Source organism: Bos indicus x Bos taurus, chromosome 19, assembly GCF_003369695.1.
Source record: "Bos indicus x Bos taurus breed Angus x Brahman F1 hybrid chromosome 19, Bos_hybrid_MaternalHap_v2.0, whole genome shotgun sequence".
Taxonomy (NCBI): Eukaryota; Metazoa; Chordata; class Mammalia; order Artiodactyla; family Bovidae; genus Bos; species Bos indicus x Bos taurus.
In genome coordinates this window covers 37,124,103-37,142,104 of record NC_040094.1, presented here as the reverse complement: position 1 = coordinate 37,142,104, position 18,002 = coordinate 37,124,103, and the positions used below count along the sequence as shown (strand labels likewise).

The 18,002-nt window shown below is 50.4% G+C and overlaps 1 protein-coding gene across 3 annotated transcripts in view; it reads left to right on the top strand.

The window, feature by feature from the left end:
• Window positions 1–18,002, top strand: part of ABCC3 (ATP binding cassette subfamily C member 3) — a 48,263-nt gene that overhangs the window by 28,181 nt on the left and 2,080 nt on the right. Inside the window, exons 18-30 of one of the 3 annotated variants that reach the window (XM_027519501.1) lie at window positions 1,939–2,106; window positions 2,425–2,617; window positions 4,064–4,178; window positions 4,351–4,498; window positions 4,596–4,803; window positions 5,096–5,406; window positions 6,545–6,744; window positions 6,900–7,026; window positions 8,087–8,188; window positions 10,771–10,917; window positions 11,068–11,226; window positions 11,813–11,979; window positions 16,711–16,905. In XM_027519501.1, coding sequence (XP_027375302.1) covers window positions 1,939–2,106; window positions 2,425–2,617; window positions 4,064–4,178; window positions 4,351–4,498; window positions 4,596–4,803; window positions 5,096–5,406; window positions 6,545–6,744; window positions 6,900–7,026; window positions 8,087–8,188; window positions 10,771–10,917; window positions 11,068–11,226; window positions 11,813–11,979; window positions 16,711–16,905 — 2,240 coding nt within the window. Of the gene's footprint in view, window positions 1–1,938; window positions 2,107–2,424; window positions 2,618–4,063; window positions 4,179–4,350; window positions 4,499–4,595; window positions 4,804–5,095; window positions 5,407–6,544; window positions 6,745–6,899; window positions 7,027–8,086; window positions 8,189–10,770; window positions 10,918–11,067; window positions 11,227–11,812; window positions 11,980–16,710; window positions 16,906–18,002 lie in introns of those variants that run through there. The other 2 variants (XR_003506983.1, XR_003506984.1) reach the window with 2 other exon arrangements.

Below are 18,002 nucleotides of genomic sequence, written 5' to 3'. Positions count from 1 at the left end.
TCTTCCTTGCGCCATGCAGGCTTCTCTCTAGTTGTGGCACACAGGCTCCAGAGCATGCGGGCTCTGTAGTCTGTGGCACGTAGGCTCTCGAGTTGAAGTGGGCAGGCTCAGTAGTTACAGTGTGAGGGCTTAGTTGCTCCACAGCATGTGGGGTCTTAGTTCCCCAACCAGGGTTTGAACCTGCATCCTCTGCATTGGAAAGCAAATTCTTAACCAGTAGACCACCAGGAAAGTCCCAGTCTGTCTTTTAGAATATCAACACTTTAGAAGAGTACAGGCCAGGTGTTTGGCAAAAAGTTTCTCAATTTGAACACAATTAGTTTTTTTTTTTTTTGCAGGGGGATGGGGAACCAGAGAAGTAATGTATCCTTGGTGCGTCATGTCAGGAGGCACATGATGTCAGTTCTTGTCTTACTGACTAATGTTAACTTTGATCTCTTGCTTGAGATGATATCGTCCATTGATGATTTCATTTTATAACCTTCATTGATTTTTGCCTGAGTCAATGTTACTATGATGTGGACCAAATGTTGATTTTGTAACTCCATTCTTTCTATGATTATTAGTTGGCATTTTACTCTAAGAAAGAGCTTTCCTCTCCTCCCTTTTTACTTATTCTTTAGTTTCTTTCTATCGCTGTGGGCTCATGTTTGCTTATGTGATTCGGTGGATTATAATCCATTACCATCATTTTTTATTTTGATGTTCAATTTGTCAGTGAAGAGTTTTAAGCAAGGACATGAATCTCATTTTGAAAAGCTGCCCTGGCTGCAGTGTGAAGGGGCCCAGAGGCACAGGAACCAGTGGGGAGGCTCTCATGTTGGTCTGGGGAAGTGATTTGGGCCTGAGCCTGGAAGTGGGGATGAGAAACTTTTAAGAAGGAGTCTGAGATTATAGGAACCCAGAGCAGACCTCCCCATCTACAATCTAACTCCTCCTTCCCGTCTCTCCTGGACCCACACCGACCTCACAAGCCTAATTTGGTGCCCAGAACATAGTAGCACTGAAGGAAGCCTGGCTGGTCGAATGCAGACATATTCACGTCTCAGTCACTGTAGCTGCCATGCACCCCTCATTTCTCAGCAGCTGCAGCTCCCACCTCACATTTGCTGTCCCCAGGGGTCAGTTTCTCAGGGTACCCCTAAAGAGCTGAACCTGTTCTGGAGGGAATGAGGAAAGCTGGTGGCAGGAAAGCAAGGTGTACCTCTGGGGTCTGCCCTCTGGGGTCTGCCTTGCTGCTACATGTCTGAGTTTCTGCATAATGGGTTTAAGAGTGATCTTACTTTCCCTCTGGTATGTGAATGATCTCAGCATTGATGAACTCTGGGGTGGCTGCTGGGTTTCCATTCTTGCTTTTGCCCTTAATAGTTTGGACTTTGGATGAAGTCATTAACATCTTGGGCTCTAGTTTCTTCATCTAGAAAGTGGGGCTAGTGATACCTCCCTGGAAAGACTGACATGAGGACCAGAAGCGACAATTGTTACGAGAGTCACCTGCAGACCGTATCGGCGATGGGAGACTGAAAGGTCTATTACCTCCCGGGGATTTCCAGCCTCCTAGAGTAAGATGGAGAAGGAAATGGCAACCCACTCCAGTGCTCTTGCCTGGAGAATCCCAGGGACGGGGAGCCTGGTGGGCTGCCGTCTATGGGGTCACACAGAATTGGACGCGACTGAAGCGACTTAGCAGTAGCAGAGTAAGACGGTGGAAGGTAGGGAAACCAGCTGGGCAGGGAGCAAGTTGTCCTCACCTGCTCTGGGGGTACTCTGAGAGCCACCACCCCTTCATCCATGACCTTAGAGCCTCCCAGGGACAGGACCAGGCAAATGAAATGTGAATTTAGAGGTCTGCCTTGCTGAATGATAATAGACAGGGCGTTTGTTCCCCTTGTGTCCCCTTCCACCCAATACACACTTCTCACCTCCCTTCTCCCTCAGGGCATTAACCTGTCTGGGGGCCAGCGTCAGCGTGTCAGCGTGGCCCGAGCTGTTTATAGTGATGCCGACATTTTTTTGCTGGATGACCCGCTGTCAGCCGTGGACTCGCATGTGGCCAAACATATCTTTGACCAAGTCATTGGGCCAGAAGGTGTGCTGGCAGGAAAGGTGAGGCTCCCAGAGGCTAAGCGGGCTAAACTGAAGTCTAAGGCCACAGGAGAGGACTGGTGGGAGGCCAAGGGGTTTGGTGAGACCTGGACTTATGGAGTACCTAAGGAACAGGCTGGGCAACTGGGGAAACCTGGGGCAGGGGTAGGCAATGCCCCTCGGGCACTGAGTTGCCTTTGGAGAGCGTAGGTTGAGTCCCTAATGTGCCTGCTCATGCTGCTGGCACCCAAGCACCTCATGCTTGCTCCGTGGCCCTGCACTGTGCCAAGGGTGTGTGCTGAGGGCAGTAGGCATGATAGCCTGCTGCCTTCTCCCCAGACCCGGGTGCTAGTGACGCATGGCATCAGCTTCCTGCCCCAGACGGACTTTGTCATAGTGCTATCTGACGGGCATGTGTCTGAGATGGGTACCTACTCGGCCCTGCTGCAGCGGGATGGCTCCTTTGCCAACTTCCTCCGCAACTATGCACCTGATGAGGACAAGGAGCACCAGGAAGCCAACAACAGGCTAGGTATCTGCCATTCTTGGCTCTTCATATTCCTCTTCCTTCCCTGCGTCTCCCCTGTCCTGGGGCATCTGAGCATCTCTGGACAGCACCGGTGTTATGCAGGGAGGTTCTGGAGTACTTGGATCATCCGTGTGATGTCAGACATCAGCAAGAGGGAAAGTAAACTGGATGAAGTTGAGTCCCTCCTCCTCCTTCTCTTCCCTCAGTCTTCCTATGTCAAAAGGGCCCATGGGCCCAGGCCCAGCTTGTACAGCAAGGCTGTTTTACAAATGAATTGTTTAGTAAATATGCAAGTGCTTTTTGTTGTGAAGTCGCTCAGTCCTGTCCAACTCTTTGTGACCCCAAGGACTGCAGCCAGGCTTCCCTGTCCTTTACCATCTCCCAGAGCTTGCTCAAACCCATGTCCATTGAGTCAGTGATGCCATCCAACCATCTCATCCAGTATTGTCCCCTTCTCCTCCTGCCTTCAATCTTTCCCGGCATCATGGTCTTTTCCAATGAGTCAGCTCTTTGCATCAGGTGGCCAAAGTATTGGAGCTTCAGCTTCAACATCAGTCCTTCCAGTGAATATTCAGGACTGATTTCCTTTAGGATTGACTTGTTTGACCTCCTTGCAATTCAAGGGACTCTCAAGAGTTTTCTTCAACACCACAATTCAAAAGCATCAATTCTTTGGCGCTCAGCCTTCTTTATGGTCCAACTCTCACACCCATACATGACTACTGGAAAAACCATACCTTTGACTATGGAAGTGCTTAGAAAAGTCATTTATTTATCAACAAATATTTATTTATTGAGCAGCTAACTTTGTCCAGGCACTATTCCAGCAGTGGTGAGACAGCACTGTTGATAGTACTACTGAGACCCTTCTCATGGAGCATATTGAGACACTGAGACCCCCTTGTTGTTCAGTCCTGGCTCTTCAACCTCAGGCTCCGGGCTGGCTCTCAGACCTTCTCCTGGGCTTTCTTGTCTACTTCTGTATATGCAGTTAACCTGTCTTGAGCATTTACTAAGGGCTGTGCCTGTTACAAGATCTTGACACACATTCTTTCCTTTAATCCTCACAATGACACGATGAAGTAGGTACTATTATTATCCCCACTTTACATGCCCGCCTAAAGTCATGTGGTGAGGAAGTGGGATTTAAGCTCAGCCAGGCTGACTCCAGAGCCCAAGCTCCTGACCCTTATATTTGAATCCTCTTCTACACAGTCCCTGATGGGAAGCTTTTCTTCCTGTCTAACATAAGTCTTTCTTGCTGCCTCTTTTTTCTCTCAACACAAAATTGGTCATTTATTTTTATTGTTGTTCTTGCTGCCCTCTCAGTCCCTCTCATCTTTCCCTTTTGCTTATCCATTCAGGCCTCTTCATTGGAGTGGGACTAGGGGATAGCAGGGCCTTGCAGGGTGAGCTTGCCAACCTCTCCTTTCTGCCTCCCCACTGCAGCCTTGGAGGACAAAGAGGATGAGGAGGTGTTGATGATTGAAGACACGCTCAGCAATCACACCGACCTGACAGATAATGAGCCCGTGACGTACGAGGTCCAGAAGCAGTTTATGAGGTAAGCTCCTGAGGATTGTCCACCCCTGGGAGACGGTGGCAGGGCCCCCATGCCCTGCTGGGGAGTGGGGCAGGTGGGTGTTCTCGCTGACACTCCCCGGGGCTCCAGCTGGGGCTCTGTCTGTGGTTGTGCTGGAGGCCGCATCGCTGGGCCTGACCCGTTGCCTCCACAGACAGCTGAGTGCCATGTCCTCGGAAGGAGAGGGCCAGGGTCGGTCTGTGCCCAGGAGGCGCCTGGGTGCGGCAGAAAAGGTCGTGCCGGCAACTGAGGCAAAGGCGAGCCATGTGCTGACCCAGGAGGAGAAGACAGAGCTGGGCACTGTGAGTCTGGTGGGCGAGGAAGGCTGGAGAGGCTGGCAGGCCCCTAGCACTCCTGGGGCTCATGGGAGTCCCCTGTTTGACCGCTGTGGCCACACAGGTGAAGCTGAGCGTGTACTTGGATTACGCCAAGGCTGTGGGACTCTGGACCGCTCTGGTCATCTGTCTGCTGTATGGGGGTCAAAGTGCAGCTGCTATTGGGGCCAACGTGTGGCTCAGTGCCTGGACTGATGAGGCTGCGGTGGACAGCCAGCAGAACAGCACCTCCTACAGACTAGGTGTCTACGCCGCCTTGGGAATTCTGCAAGGTGAGCCTGCAGAGATACTTAGAAGGGGCGCCAGTGTTCCCTTCCTCATCTCTGCGCTGCTGGGTCCCCCAAACCATGCCCTTGCCTCTGAATCTCTCTCCACCGTCACGACCCTAGTGACTCCCTGACCCGCCCTAGCAGTCTACCTGCCTCTGGACCTGTCTGGCTCATCCTAGCTATGCCCTGCCTTTGAGTCTGCCTAGTTCACTGAGGAGATCCCTCATCTTGGAACTTGCCCCTGCATTCTGCACCTGGCCCAGGTGAACACGCGCCCCTCTGCCTCCTCCATCAGGGCTCCTGGTGATGCTGTCAGCTATCACGATGGCGGTGGGTGGTGTCCAAGCTGCCCGCTTGCTTCACCAGGCGCTGCTGCACAACAAGATGCGCTCGCCACAGTCCTTCTTTGATACGACGCCCTCAGGCCGCATCCTCAACCGCTTCTCCAAGGACATCTACGTCATTGATGAGCTTCTGGCTCCCACCATCCTCATGCTGCTGAATTCCTTCTACAACTCCATCTCCACCCTTGTGGTCATCGTGGCCAGCACGCCGCTCTTTGCTGTGGTCATCCTGCCTTTGGCTGTGCTCTACCTCTTTGTCCAGGTGTGCCCTGAGTGCGTGGGCGTGACCTAGCGTGAGCGTGGCTGTTGTGTGGGCCGGGCTGTCTTGGGGGCCACCTGTGGCAGATGTAGGGAGGGCACACCCCCTTCACCTTCACAGCTGGATTTGATTCAGTAAACACCTTTGTGAAACTCATTTTCCTCACCTGTAAAATAGAATCATAGATCCCACCTCACAGAGTTATCAATAGGATAAAATTAAATCCTTGTAAATTATGACTGGCCCTGGAACTCCTTCCTCCTGGCTATTTTTTATTAAAATATTGTCAACAGTTTAAGACACATTATCCTTCCCTTATTTTTAGGTACCATCTAAACTTACAGGCCATATCATATGATGCATATATGATACATGATGCATATGATGCTTATCTTATAAACTTACATGGCTTTTAACATAGATGAGTGAGAATATTCAGATACAGCTAACTGTAAAAGGCATTTGTGTTGCTGATCCCCTGTCCTGCCGTTAATCAGTTGATGAAGGTAACCCACAGGTGGCTGAAGCTCAGGCCTGTGTGTGAAGACTGTGACCAGGGCTGCACTCTGTCCTGGGACAGGGACTTTCAGCTGTACATCCTGCATGGCCCTGGCCATCTTGGGGCCCACAGGGTAGAGGATGGAAGATGGAGGCAGACTGTGGTTTTGTGGGGCTGACATTTAAACAACCGAGGGGGTGGAGTGGGGAGAGGTTCTTTAAGAAAAAGAAAACAAAATTATCTTATTTTTGCAAATGTTGCAAAATTTTGATTGCATGAACACATTGCCAGGCCCCTAAGTGGAGATAGGCATTGTCACTGACTTGGGAGGCAAAATGAAGTCAGTGCGATAATTCAGGCCTGCAGAGTGAGTGGCCAGGAGCTGAGAGGGAATCAGGAAAGGCTTTGTGGACAAAGTGGCCGAAAGACTGAGCAGAGCTGACCAGAGGGGAGAGAGTGGGAGGAGTTCGTGGAGCCATATCAAGATCCCAAGTCTTGGGTTCTTTCGGGAGAGGGAACGGAGTGAGGTCTGAGGGGCAGTGGGACAGATGGGGAGGTGGCTCAGACGGGCCCAGAGGACACGCAGGACTGAGCTGGGATTCCAGGGTCTTGACTCTAAGTTCTTTCTCCAACCTCTGTCAGCGGTTCTACGTGGCTACCTCACGGCAGCTGAAGCGGCTGGAATCTGTCAGCCGCTCGCCCATTTATTCTCACTTTTCGGAGACGGTGACTGGCTCCAGCGTCATCCGGGCCTACGGCCGCAGCCAGGACTTTGAGACCATCAATGATGCTAAGGTGGACACCAACCAGAAGAGCTGCTACCCCTACATTGCCTCCAATAGGTCAGAAACCACTCCGTCAGCCCCTGCTCCTTCCATGAGTTTCCGCCAGGGTCTCTGCAGGAGAGACCCTGGTGTTCTGGGTCCAAGCCCCTCCTTTCCCCTAAACAGCCCCCTTCTTGCATCTGCCCCATTTCCTCCTTGCCTGATCTCTACAGGTGGCTGGGGATCCGAGTGGAGTTCGTGGGCAACTGTGTTGTGCTCTTTGCTGCACTCTTCGCTGTGACTGAAAGAAGCAGCCTGAGCCCAGGACTGGTGGGCCTGTCTGTGTCCTATGCCCTACAGGTACACAGAGGTCTCAGCCCCAGAGTAGGGCTGCCCTGGGGCAGAGGCCAGGTTTCATAAGCATCTCCTGAGTACCCCACTCTACCCAAAATGGGGACCAGCCACAGATTTTGATCCTCCAAACTGTGAGCTCCCAGTCAAGCATAGAGAGTCACTCCCACCAGCAGGGGATGATACTTCGGGGTGTGCAGATCTTAGTGGAGGAAGGACAAAAGTTAAGAGCCCAGAGGAGGTCTCTACCTGGGAGTGTTGGAGAAAAGACCTTGGAGCTTGGCCCCAAGAGACAAATAGAAATTTGCTGTGCCTGCACAAGATCTAGAGGTCAACCCTGACAGGGGTCCTGGGGCAGGGACATGGAGAGCTAGACTATACCTTATTTCACAAGCCTGCAGAGAAAGTACCTGGAGCAGGTAACTAGAGCCTGAGCAGGTCACCCTGATATCAGCTGATATTGTCAAAAGGTTAAACAACTGCAAATGGAATTTTTGTGAAGCAGATCATATTTGCAATGCCTCAGGTGACTCAAGTCTTTGAGTTTTGATAAATAAAGGACAATCCAGACAGGTCAGTCTTCTCAAACTATTAAGTATGCCCATGAATCACCTGGAGATATTAAACTGTAGATTCTGATCCAATAGGCCTGGGGCTCTGGCTTTTGCGTGTCTATCAAGACTTCTTGATTCACGAAGTGTGGTCTGAGGACCAGCTGCATCATCTGTGAGCTTGTTAGAAATGTAGATTCTCTAGTCCTACCACAAACCTGCTGAATCAGAAGCTACATTTTAAGAAGATTCCCTGGGAAATCTTTCTTGCGCATGTTAAAGTTTGAGAAACACTGGGATGGGGAGCCTTTTGTTTGAGACACACTGGGATGGGGGGCCATTGTCACTGCCTGAGGTACAGTTGTGATTAGAGCCCCAGGTGGCGTAGCTATGGGTTTGCCCAGGCCCACCTGGGTCATAGTTAGGATAGGAGCATAGTGAAGGAGTATGAACTCCTCCCACAGCCATGTCAAGGGAGTACGGGATTGCCACACTTATGACCCAGTCCTTCTGGCTAGGTGACGTTGGCTCTGAACTGGATGATACGAACGATATCAGACTTGGAGTCTAATATTGTGGCTGTGGAGAGAGTCAAGGAGTACTCCAAGACGGAGATGGAGGTGGGTACGGAATCAGCCTGGGGCAGGGAGAGTTGAGAATAGCTGGTAGGGGTGCTTGATGGCCCACCATCCATCCCTATATCCCCTTAGGCCAGCTCTTCAGGTGGCTCTTCATTCAGTCCTTAAAGAGTGTCAACCAGAGGTCTATGTGAGGAGGTATAGAGGATTCAGAGTTGGACAAGACAATTCCTGATGCGTAGATAACAGCTCCCGTGTTCCAAGCCCTCCTCAGTCCCAGTACTTTGTCCTCCCTGGGACCCCCGGTCTGGGGACCTACCTCCGTCCCTCCGTCCATGAGTTCATCCAGCCTGGATTCTGTGCTTTACCAGTGCCAACACTCTCAACTCCCTCACCCTCCTCTCTCAGTCATCTCTCTCCAGTTGAGCCCATCTGTCTACCTTCTACATGCCGGTGCTCGACTGCTAAAATGTTGCTGGAGAAAACCACTGATTTTACTTCAAGTTTATAACCACACACCACTGCTGGCTATTCCCATCTTGCTTCTCCAAGAAGCATGTTTTTCCAGTTTCAGAAAGATTTGTTTTGGCCATTCCTTTTCCTTAAGCTCCCACTCCCTGTGCTCAGCCATCGACCTTGCCTAACAGTTCAATGAGGAAATAGGTTATGAGATGTGAACTCCCTCAGCCTTCCTGCCTCTAGACTTTCAAACCTGCCTGTGTCCCTTCACCTTTTCCCTTTTAACGGAAATGTCCCTTCTCGTTTCAAAGTCTACTCCCTCTACTTGTTCGCATGGCCACCCGAGGACTTCACTTCCTTAATTACATGCTACATCATCCATCTTGCTCCCTCTGTTGGATGATTCCCAGCCACATGCAAAAATATGCACTTGTACCTTCCATTCTAGACTCTCAAACCAACCCTCCCTTTCCTGTGTATCCTGTATCCCATTTCTCTGCTCTCCTTTGTCATGAAACTAGCTTTAAAATAGGTGCTCTCCCCCTGCCTCATCAGCTGGTGGCCTGTCTGCCTCCTGCAGCCTGGCTTCTGGCCCTATCACTCCACTGGGTGCACTCAGCAGTGACTTCCTTGGTTCCAGAGATAAGGACGCTTCGCTGTTCTTCTCTAGCTCAACCTCTCGGCATTATTTGGACAAAATACCCCTCGCTGCTTCTTGAAGGCACTTCATGGCTTTTGTGGCCTGAGCTCCTGCCCTGTCAGCCCCCATTGAGCCCCCACCCACTCTGTTCCTCCTAACCTGGCCTCTCCTGCCCCTGGGGCCCCCATCTGTCCCTGTCTTCTCCAGGCTTCTCTTATCACCCCCTCCTCCCCCCATTCTCTGGGATCTTCAAATTCTCTCTCTTCATGCCTAGCATTACAATTTCCCCTGTCTACATACATGATCCTTTCTCCACAGCCTCAAAAATTCTGCCCCCAATCCTGCTACGCATTGTTTTGATACCTCCTCAAGAGAGCATGGCAACCCACTCCAATACTCTTGCCTGGAAAATCCCATGGACAGAGGAGCCTGGTGGGCTACAGTCCATGGGGTCTCGAAGAGTCAGACACGATTGAGCGACTTCACTTTCACTTTTCACTTTCATGCATTGGAGAAGGAAATGGCAACCCACTCCAGTATTCTTGCCTGGAGAATCCCAGGGACAGAGGAGCCTGGTGGGCTGCCGTCTATGGGGCTGCACAGAGTTGGACACGACAGAGGCAACTTAGCAGCAGCAGCAAGAGAGCAGATTATCTGTACTGGCTGCTTTGTTTCTTGATTGCTGACACTCTGACTCCCCCATTTCAAAACATCCTACCCTCTCCCTCCCCAAATAGCAGCAGAGAGATCCCTTAAAAACATACCAAATCACATTATTCTTCTGTGCATGGCCCTACATCTTACTCAAGGTAAAAAAAACAAAACAAAAAAACAGTCCTTAAACTGCCCTGCAAAGCCCTACATGGTGGGGTCTTCCACTACCTGTCTCCTACCTCTCACCTTTGTCACTGTGCTCCAGAGCACACTGGGAAGTATTTATCCTTGCTGTTTCCTCTGCCTGGCATGCCCTTCTCCTGGATATCTACTTGTCTTGTTCCTTTACTTCCTTCAGGTCTTTATTTAAATATCACCTCCTCCAGGAAGCCTTCCCTGACCACCCTGTACAGAACAGCAACACCAGGCACTTCTCCATACTCATCACCATCTGGCATTATATAGACTTACCTATTTGTTAATTGTATGCCTCCTTAGATTAGGATGTGAGCCTCACAGGGACAAGGACTCTGTCTAGTTTACCTTGGCTACCCCACTACCTGTCATGGAGTAGCCACTCAGTAATAAAGAATGATGAAAGGGGGAGTGGGGGCATGTGGAAGGGGCTACTTAGGCATCTTGGGCATGAGGGGAGTAGAGGAGGGCAAAGTTCTGTGGGGAATAATGTCAGATGGATAGAGTCATTGAACCACAAGGTTGGGCCACACAAGCGCCAGGGGCTCCCTGCCAGGGTCCCTGGTAGGTGAGGATGGCAGGGGCCTGGGAAGAGAGGCAGACTGAAGATGGAAGAGGGCTGGGCTGGGGAAGAGACGTCCCCCTGATGCAGAACCTGTCCTCCCCTGGTGACCAGGCCCCCTGGGTGGTGGAGGGCAGCCGTCCGCCAGCAGGCTGGCCACTGAAGGGTGAGGTGGAGTTCCGAAATTATTCCGTGCGCTACCGGCCGGGCCTGGAGCTGGTGTTGAAGGACCTGAGTCTGCGAGTGCATGGTGGCGAGAAGGTGCGTGTGGGGCGGGTTTGTGCCTGGGGAATGTGGATCTGTGGGATGGCAGGTACCCAGCCTAGGGGTCTGCTTAGCCTCCCAAAGGAGTCCTAGAGACAGACCCACCAACTCCCCAGCCTTTGCCTGACAGCCTCCTACCCCCTCCAGGTGGGGATCGTGGGCCGCACTGGGGCTGGCAAATCGTCCATGACTCTCTGCCTGTTCCGCATCCTGGAGGCGGCTGAGGGTGAAATCTACATTGACGGCCTCAACGTGGCCGACATCGGGCTCCATGACCTGCGTTCTAAGCTGACCATCATCCCCCAGGTACCAGCCTGGCTTTGTTTGGTCACACTGACCAGTGACCCTGGGGGCAGGCTCCACACTTGTCCTGTAGCTTGAGGTTCAAGACCGGGACTTCTATCTGGGAAGCTGGGGAGCAGGACAGCAGGAGCAGAGCCACAGAGCGATCACCTGTCATGGGTCTGGAAGGGACAGATGTATCCTGCTCAATATCACCCTGTCCTCTGACCTCCTAGACCAACAGAACCACAGACTTCCAATTGGCCCACGCCAGAGGTGTTCTATCCTGCTCTCCTGGTTTCACAGCTCTGAATTACGTTTCACTTTTTCTGGCTTCTCTGGAGTATTTTTCTGCTGACTGGACACTTTGGAGTCAGATTAGCAGCTCAAGGTTTCTACTTTAGCAGAGGACTTTGGGTTGGCAAAGCTGAGGTTTATCATGTCCCCACAGGCATTTTTCTATCTCCTTGGCCATTGCCTCCCTCCTGGAGGGTTGGGGACACAGTGGAAATGCCGCCATCTCAATCCCTTTCTTGTTCCCTGGCCTCGGGGCCCGTGGCTCCCTATGGGGCCTGAGCTGCCTCCCTCTGAGGACTTGCTTTGTCCCCAGGACCCCATCTTGTTCTCGGGGACCCTGCGCATGAACCTGGACCCCTTTGGCTGTTACTCAGAGGAAGACATGTGGCAAGCTTTGGAGCTGTCTCACCTGCACACATTTGTGAGCTCCCAGCCCGCAGGCCTGGACTTCCAGTGCTCCGAGGGTGGGGAGAATCTCAGGTAACAGCCTGGAGTGGGTGGGTCAGGAATAGCACTCCGCTGCACTAGAGGATCTAGCATCAAATGACACCAGGCCAGCCCTCTCCTGCCCTCCCACGCCCATCTTGTGGTTCAATCACTAAATCGTGTGGGACTTTTTGCAACCCCACTGACTGCAGCACATAAGGCTTCCCTGTCCTTCACTATCTCCAAGAATTTGCTCAAATTCATGTCCATTGAGTCAGTGATGCCATCCAACCATCTCATCCTCTGTCGCCCCCTTCTCTTCCTGCCCTCAGTCTTTCCCAGAATCAGGGTCTTTTCCAGAAAGTTGGCTCTTCACATCAGGTGGCCAAAGTATTGGAGCTTCAGCTTCACCACCAGTCCTTCCAGTGACTATTCAGGGTTGATTTCCTTTAGGATTAACTGGTTTGGTCTCCTTGCTGTCCAAAGGACTCAAGAGTGTTCTCCAGCACCAGGATTCCAAAGTATCAATTCTTCAGCACTCAGCCTTATCTAGGGTCCAGCTCTCACCTCTGTATATGACTACTGGAAAAACCATAGCTTTGATTATATGGACCTTTGTCAGCAAAGTGATGTCTCTGCTTTTTAATATGCTGTCTAGGTTTGTCATAGCTTTTCTTCCAAAGAACAAGCATCTTTTAATTTCATGGCTGCAGTCACTATCTACAGTGATTTTGGAGCCCAAGAAAATAAAATCTGCCACTATTTCCATTTTTTCCCCATCTATCTGCCATGAAGTGATGGAACTGGATGCCATGATCTTCATTTTTTGAATGTTGATTTTTAAGCCAGGCTTTTCATTCTCCTCTTTCACCTTCAACAAGAGGCTCTTTAGTCCCTCTTCACTTTCTGCCATTAGAGTGGTATCACATGCATATCTGAGGTTGTTGGTATTTCTCCTGGTAATCTTGATTCCAGCTTGTGAGTCATGCAGCCCAACATTTTGCATGATGTACTCTGCATATAAATTAAATTAAGCAGGGTGACAATATACAGTCTTAACATACTCTTTTCTCAATTTGGAACCAGTCCATTGTTCCATGATCAGTTCTGTTGCTTCTTGTCCTGCATACAGGTTTCTCAAGAGACAGGTAAGGTGATCTGGTATTCCCATCTCTTTAAGAATTTTCCACAGTTTGTTGTGATCCACACAGTTAAAGGCTTTAGCATAATCAATGAAGCAGAAGTAGATTTTTTTAAAAAATTCCCTTGCATTTTCTATTACCCAAGCAATGTTGACAATTTGATCTCTGGTTCTTCTACCTTTTCTAAATCCAGCTTGTACATCTGGAATTTCTCAGTTCATATACTGTTGAAGCCTAGCTTGAAGGATTTTGAGCATTACCTTGCTAGCACGTGAAATGAGTGCAACTGTACCACAGTTTGAGCATTCTTTGGCATTGCCTTTCTTTGGGATTGGAATGAAAACACCTTTTCCAGTCCTGTGGCCACTGCTGAGTTTTCCAAATTTGCTGGCATGTTGAGTGCAGCACTTTCACAGCATCATCTTTTAGGATTTGAAATAGCTCAGCTGGAATTCCATCACCACCACTAGCTTTGTTTGTAGTGATGCTTCCTAAGGCCCACCTGACTTCACACTCCAGGGTACCTGGCTCTAGGTGGGTGAGAAAGTGTATCTTTCCCTTTGTCCTTCACCTTTCACTTCTTCTCTCAGCTATTTGTACGGCCTCCTCAGACAACCACTTTGCCTTTTTTTGTGTTTCCTTTTCTTGGGGATGGTTTTGGTCATTGCCTCCTGTACAACGTTACTAACTTCCGTCCATAGTTCTTCAGGCATTCTGTCTACCAGATCTAATCCCTTGACTCTATTTGCCACATGTATAATCATAAGGGATTTGATTTAGGTCATATTTGAGCGGCCTAGTGATGTGAACTCAGGGGGCACTCTATTGTATTGAGCACGTGCTGTGTGCCAGGCTGCTCACTGACTCCTCACACAAGCCCCAGAGAGACTGAGCTAGGGCCAAAGGCGCACAGCTGGAAGAAGACGTGCCTGGGCTTTCAGCTGGGTCTGGGAGACTCCAAGGCCCCAGTCAGTTTTCTCTTGTGAGGTTGTCAATGCTATGCTTAGCCTGATGAGGGGGTTGTGGACCGAACCTGTTGAGAAGACCAGAGGAAACATATAGAACTTTAGAGAAGTCTTTTATTTTTTCCGAGTTGGATGCAATTTTGTCTCTGGTTTAGAAGTGGGCAAAGTGAGGTCTCCAGGCCTTTCTTTGCTTCCTTATAGCCCCAGATTTTATATTCCCAGCCACTGGGTCATATATCAGAGAGAGTCAGAGTCACTTCTCACTGAGTCTAAAAGCTTGAGATACATGTGCCTGTGTTAGCTGTGTGGTTTGAGGCAAGTTGCTTAACCTCTCTGTGCCTTTGTTTTCTTAACTCTAAAAGGAGTATGGGACAACAGTTCCATTCCTTTAGCACCATGCCGCCTAACAGCAACACTGAAAACAGAAACGGATGAAATAAATTTTGGAATTATGTATTTTATTTAGCCCAATATATTTAAAATATTATCACTTCAACATGTAATTGATATAAAAGCTATTATGGATATCTTGCATTTTTTCATATTAAGTATAAAATCCTGTGTGTATTTTTACACTTATAGCACTTTCACGTTTCACTTTCATGCATTGGAGAAGGAAATGGCAACCCACTCCAGTGTTCTTGCCTGGAGAATCCCAGGGACGGGGGAGCCCGGTGGGCTGCCATCTGTGGGGTTGCACAGAGTCAGACACGACTGAAGCGACTTAGCAGCAGCAGCAGCAGCAGCACATCTCGGTTCAGATTTGCCACATTTCAGGTAGTCCACAGTTATGTGTGGCTAGTGGCCATCATTTGGACGGGGCGGTTTTATGGGTTTTATGATGAAATGGAAAGCACTTAGAGTGGATACACTCCTGAGAAATGTAGCTATTCTTATTATTCTACTCAGTCCATACCTGAGTGGACTCTCTCCAGACAAAACAAAAACAAAAACTTGTACATTTCGGTTTAGTTCAGTTCAATTGCTCAGTCGTGTCCGACTCTTAGTGATCCCAGGAATCGCAGCACGCCAGGCCTCCCTGTCCATCACCAACTCCCAGAGTTTACTCATGTCCATTGAGTCAGTGATGCCATCCAACCATCTCATCCTCTGTCATCCCCTTCTCCTCCTGCCTTCAATCTTCCCCAGCATCAGGGTCTTTTCAAATGAGTCAGCTCTTCGCATCAGGTGGCCAAAGTACTGAAGTTTCAGCTTCAACATCAGTCCTTCCAATGAACATTCAGGACTAATTTCCTTTAGGATGGACTGGTTGGATCTCCTTGCAGTCCAAGGGACTCTCAAGAGTCTTTTCCAACACCACAGTTCAAAAGCATCAATTCTTCGGCGCTCAGCTTTCTTTATAGTCCAACTCTCACATCCATACATGAATACTGGAAAAACTTAATAGTGTTCAAGGCACGTTGGCCTCCACTATCTCCTTTAATCTTTACTGCAGTCCTGTGGGCTAAAAATGAGGCTCCAAAGTATAAAATTATTTGCCCAAAGCTACTTAGCTAGCAAGGGGTGGGGCAAGGACTCAGGGAAGTGGGAGTTTTTGCCCCAAGCCTTTCCTTGCTGCATCATAGCCACTGTGGGATGCCCCCGCCTCCCCAGTCAGCCCTGTAAGAATGAATGTGTCCAGTCCCTTGATCTCACTTACACAACCACATTGAGAGTGGCTGGCAGACAAGCCTAGGCCACCAGACCCTATGCCCCATAGCTGTTTTTTGGCCCATTCTCCGATCCCTGCTTGCCATCAGCACCTCTCACCAGATCACCCCTCCATCCCCACATCAACCAGGACCTGAGACAGAAATCCACTCCCCTCCTCCCTCCCTGAGCTTGTAGTCACTTTAAGCCTGACCTGTATCCTGTGCCAGTCCCACCATAAATCAGCCCTGAGTTCTATCTGGCAGCTCATTCTGCTGCCAAAACCTTCATTAGTTTCGGGAATGGGCTGAAAGAGAGCCTGGTCTCCACTTGGGCTGGAGTGACTCACCCCTTTGGGAAGGGCTGAGGTATTTGTCCTTGGGTGTGGGGGTGCTGTAGCCTCTGTGGTTGGGAACAGCGCCTTGCTTTGTTCATTAGCTCTGGCTTCCAAGGCAGGGGTTGAAGATATGCATTTCACCCCTCCTCCACCTCTCCAGTGACCAGACATGGGGAGCCGCCCAGATCCTCCTCTTTTCCTGCCCCTTCCGAGTTCCCACTGTAGAGCCCTGATCTGTATTCCCTATGGGGGCAGGAGATGGCTGAGCTGTGTGATACTAGGCTCAGCATGATAGCATGATGTATGCAAACAGCAGGAGGAGTCATTTCGGTGTGTTATTACTAAGGTGTAAATGACTAATAGAGGAAACAGAGAAACATGGTGATGCTAAAGAGTGAGAAGAGGGAAGAAAGCACAGAAAGAGGGAGCCGGGGGTGCCAGAGAACAGACTGGGGATTTCACAGTGTTAAGTGCTGGCTCTCCCTCAAGGCCCCTCATTATCCCGGTGGTGTCCAGACCTCAACTCTGTGTTCCAGGAGTACTGGGCTAAGGCAGAAATGGGAGAGGTTAGACAGAGAGCCAGCCCTAGGCTAATGAAAAGGAGTGCAGACAGAAACAGCTTGGGGAGTAAAGCCTGGGGGGCAGGTTGGGGGTACCCAGCTGGAGACTTCCTTGCTTTCCCTACTCCCAGTGTGGGCCAGCGGCAGCTCGTATGCCTGGCCAGAGCCCTGCTTCGCAAGAGTCGAATCCTGGTTTTAGATGAGGCCACAGCCGCCATCGACCTGGAGACTGATGACCTCATCCAGGCCACCATCCGCACACAGTTTGAGACCTGCACAGTGCTGACCATCGCACACAGGCTGAACACCATCATGGACTACACCAGGTAGGGTGCTGGAACCAGAGCAGGGAGGGGCCTAGTTGGGTCTCCTGGGCCATGGCGAAGGGACAGGCAGATTATCTGGATATGTGGGTATGGGAGCCTGACGGGATTATCTACGGTATGGAAGGGCATAACAGCATGGGTTACGTGGGCACTGGGTGCACAGTGATGGTTTCTGAGACACCAGGGACACTTGTGTTTTGTGTGGGACACTTGTCCCAACACAAAATGTTGGGAATGGGCATGTGGGGGCTCCCTGAGGCTCAGTTCACTCCCCAACCCTATCCCTTAATGCTGAGACGAGGGGAACCAGATCCTTCATGCCAGATCCTGTCACTTCCTGAGCACCTTGCCCATGGCTTCATTTGCTCCTCACTCCCACCCTGTGGGCATATAGACCAGGAAGCCACCGAGGAAAGGTATACGATGCTTGGGTCCCCGCCTCGGTGAGCCAGACACACCATCATGCACAATAGATGCTTTGTTGTGGGAAAGCAGAGGGCTGAGTCCCAAGCCTGGCTCTGCTGCTGTGTGACCTTGGGCAATCTGCAAAACCTTCCTGAAACTCTCTCTCTCGAGGTTGTTGTAAGTAATCAGTGAAATAAAGTATTAAAAGTGCAGGTGATCCTAGAATACGTTCATTTCCTCCCTAACCCCTTGTTGTAATTCTCCTTAGAACCAGCTTCTCAAAGAATTAGGGAAGAAGCCTTGCTCTTGGTATCTTACAGCTTCCTCGGGGAGTCAGCTCATTCAGCCAAAAGGAAGAAATGTGACCTAGTCTTTCATTGTGCCTAATGTCAAGGTGTGGCACTGGAGGACAGGATAGGGGTCGGGGGACTCAGAAGCCTGATGGAAGTGAGCTGGTACTGGACTGCCAGGCTAGCTCCCTTGGAGACACAGGAGCTCAGAGTGAGGAAGAGGCAGGAGGCTACAAAGAATCTATGCTGAAGTAGTATGGGGGGAGTACCTCGACAAGGTTTCATTCCCAAAACGAACACCTGCAGGGTGTGGGGAGGTGGGGAAACACACAGACAGGGCAACGGGCAGACCTTGTCCCTCTCTCAAAAGCGTCCCCACACAGGTCCCAGGGGCTCGGAAAC